Source organism: Trichechus manatus, unplaced genomic scaffold, assembly GCF_000243295.1.
Source record: "Trichechus manatus latirostris isolate Lorelei unplaced genomic scaffold, TriManLat1.0 scaffold00010, whole genome shotgun sequence".
Taxonomy (NCBI): Eukaryota; Metazoa; Chordata; class Mammalia; order Sirenia; family Trichechidae; genus Trichechus; species Trichechus manatus.
This window is the reverse complement of record NW_004443946.1, coordinates 27,178,233-27,181,116: the sequence shown is the minus strand read 5'-3', so window position 1 is coordinate 27,181,116 and position 2,884 is coordinate 27,178,233. Positions and strand designations below refer to the sequence as shown.

Sequence of the window (2,884 nt, the reverse complement as noted above, 5' to 3'; positions counted from 1 at the left end):
AGTTAAGTAGCCAGCTCAAGGTCCCACAGCCAGTAAATGGTAAAGGCAGGTTTCGGGTGAGGTCAGACTGTAGAGTCTGTCCTCTTAACCACTTTGGGTCCTGCATCTGGTGCTGGCCTCAGAGTCTGCTTGTCTTGCTCTCTCGGCAGGCTCTCTGAGGACTGCTCAGTCAGCCCTGGCTGCCCTCCCCGGCAGCTGCCCTCAAAACTATGGAGAGTCTGAGTGAACTGCAGAACCCATTGCTGCCTCAGAGCCCCACCCACCTCCATGGCCACTATCCCTACCCGGAGCCTTCACCCAGCTGGTCCTGCCAGGAGAAGCTCTACTCCTACCTCCTGGGCAGTGCTGGCCCTGCTCACACCCACCAGCTCCTGGACCCTGGGTCCCTGCAGCTGGCTGTGAAGGCCTGGTACCGGCCCAGCTGCCTCCTGGGGAAGGACAAGGCCAAGGAGTCTAGGGTAGGCAGCTGTGAGACCAGCTTCACAGAGGGCAGGGAGTCTCAGGCTGGGCCCACAGAATGGTCCCCTGAGCCTGGCCAGGCTGAAGAGGATGTCACAATCCAGACTGTGTCCTACGGAGTTCAAGAGGAGCTGCAGGGCCAGGAAGATGACCCGGAGGAGGAGGTAAGTTTTCAGAGAAGCTGCAGTAGGAGGTCTCTAACTGTGCCAAGCATCCAAATTGGGGGTGGGGGGGGGAGAGGGGCTTTAAAATGCAGGTTCCCAGGCCCCACCTCCAGAGGTTCAGGTTTAATAAGCCTGGGGTGGGGCCCAGGAATCTGTATGTTAACAAACACCCGAAGGTACTTCTGACATGGATGTGGACCACATTTTGAGAAACACTAACTTGTATTGACTATTTAATTTTTAAATAGCATTTATCGTTTTCATTTCTTAATTATTTAAATAATTTAAGCTCAATACAGAAAACCACTCAGAGATAGCATTACTAATGGTTTAATGAATGATCTAGTCTTTTTTTCATTCATGTGTTTATTCCCACCCCTACTCCCAAAAAGAGATCTTGCTGTACATGGGGTTTTTTTGTACATAGTTTTATAACCTTTTTTCTCTAAACATATTTCAGTATTTCTCTGTGTAATTTAATATTTTTCTACAACAGGGTTTTTAATGGTTACATGGTATTCCATTGTAAGCTCTTTTATTATCATTTATTAACTCCTGGGTCAGTGGGTGTTTAGGTTGTTTCTAATCTTTCACAATTACTATCCTATGTTGAACATACCTATACTTGCATTCTTCCCTTGTGATAAATTCCTAACAGTGGAATTATTGGGTCATTGTTAGGGCTTTCTTAGAGAGTACCATGCCCAACTTACACTCCCACCAACAGTAGGTGACACTGCCTTTTGCTCGGCTGGTCACAAAACCCTACCTGTGTTTTGCAGAGTGATGCAACTTCGACAGAGAGTGAGAGTGAAGACAACTTCCTCACGATGCCTCCCAGGGACCACCTGGGGCTCACCATCTTCTCCATGCTCTGCTGCTTCTGGCCACTGGGCATAGCCGCCTTCTACTTCTCCCAGGGGGTAAGAGCATCTGGGCCCCCGGGCTTCTTCTCTGCCTATCTCCCTCCACCGGAAGGCTTAGCAGAAGTGTATGGAGGATGAGGACAGGGCCTGGCAGGCTGGGGCTGCTGTTTTGCTGGGCATGGGAATGCTCCCTTTCATCAGTACTTCTCTCTCCCTAGACCACCAAGGCCATCTCCAAGGGGGACTTCCGCCTGGCCAGCACCACTTCTCGCCGGGCCCTCTTCCTGGCCACACTCTCCATCGCCGTGGGGGCTGGTCTCTATGTGGCTGTAGTGGTGGCTCTGGCAGCTTACATGTCCCAGAATGGCCATGGTTAATGGCCAAGGGGCTCAGCATCCTGACTCCCCTGCTCCACCCGAGGAGGAAACGGGGCTTGGGGTGCGGACTCAGTGGAAAGCCATGAACCTTGGCCCCTGAAGACAACCTGTGAGAGTGGCTTGTTGGGGGAGGCCTCCCAGCCTACAGCCTGCAGGGCTCACCCTTCACTTCTTGCCCACTGCTCCCACCCCAGAGCAGGGCCAGGGGCGCCACACTCTCTAACCCAGGCTGCAGAAGCAGGAGAGAGGAGGGCTGCCCACCAGGCCACCAAGGCAGGGCCTACTTCTGGCTTGAGGCAGGCTGGGGCTCAGCTGATTCTGCCCATTCTTAGAGGGTCTCCTGCCCTGCAGACAGCACACCACCCAACTCTTCCAGCTTCCCCACATAGAAAGGGGGAAAGGAACGCTGAAGGGACAGAGAGCCTGACACAGTCCACTCAGCCCATAGGCGCCTCCACCCTGGGTACAGCCTGAGCTTCCCCTGACTCTCCTCTGGCCCCTTGATGCACAGACCCCAGTCAGCCAGGAGGAACATACATGGAACAAAGCGACCCCATGCTCTTTCTGATTCTGGGGGAATGCTTATCTCTCCCGTGGGCTTGTGAGACACTGTGGATTCTAGATAGAGAGGGGGAGTCCCAGGATTTAAACTCTGAACCAAGGGCAGGTTCTTGGAGCTTTTCTGTGTAGGAGTGAAAGGCAGAGGTGCAATAACAGAGAGACTGGAGGGCCCTGAAATATTGCCAAATCACATGGCTCCCTATTTGCCCCTGTTCCTCGCCCCCATCATCCTTTCCTAGACTGTTTTACGGGGGCCCTGAGCTGTTGCCATCCTAAGGAGATTGAGAGAGAGTGCCATCAGCCACCAGCCACTGAACGCCGGGCCCTAAATCCGGTGCTGGGGGAGTGGTGAGTAGATGAAGGAAGGGGCACAGAGCAGGTGTGGCCTGTTGAGTAGCCTGCAGTGCTCTGGAAGGCTTCCTGGAGGAGGTGTCCCTTAAGCAAGGCCTAGAAGGCT

At 53.4% G+C, this 2,884-nt stretch overlaps 1 protein-coding gene across 1 annotated transcript; it reads left to right on the top strand.

Annotated features, from left to right (window-relative positions):
* Positions 1-209: 209 nt before the first annotated feature.
* SYNDIG1L (synapse differentiation inducing 1 like) lies at positions 210-1,866 on the top strand. Its single transcript, XM_004371037.1, has 3 exons — positions 210-623; positions 1,406-1,546; positions 1,708-1,866. The coding sequence occupies exons 1-3, from the start codon at positions 210-212 to the stop codon at positions 1,864-1,866; spliced, it is 714 nt and encodes a 237-aa protein (XP_004371094.1).
* Positions 1,867-2,884: the final 1,018 nt, after the last annotated feature.

Excerpts from the sequence above, each read along its gene's own strand:
- SYNDIG1L (XM_004371037.1), top strand. The coding sequence starts at position 210 with ATGGAGAGTCTGAGTGAACTGCAGAACCCATTGCTGCCTCAGAGCCCC. Across the intron at positions 624-1,405 it reads AAGATGACCCGGAGGAGGAG|AGTGATGCAACTTCGACAGA; the intron begins GTAAGTTTTCAG and ends TGTGTTTTGCAG. Across the intron at positions 1,547-1,707 it reads CCTTCTACTTCTCCCAGGGG|ACCACCAAGGCCATCTCCAA; the intron begins GTAAGAGCATCT and ends CTCTCTCCCTAG.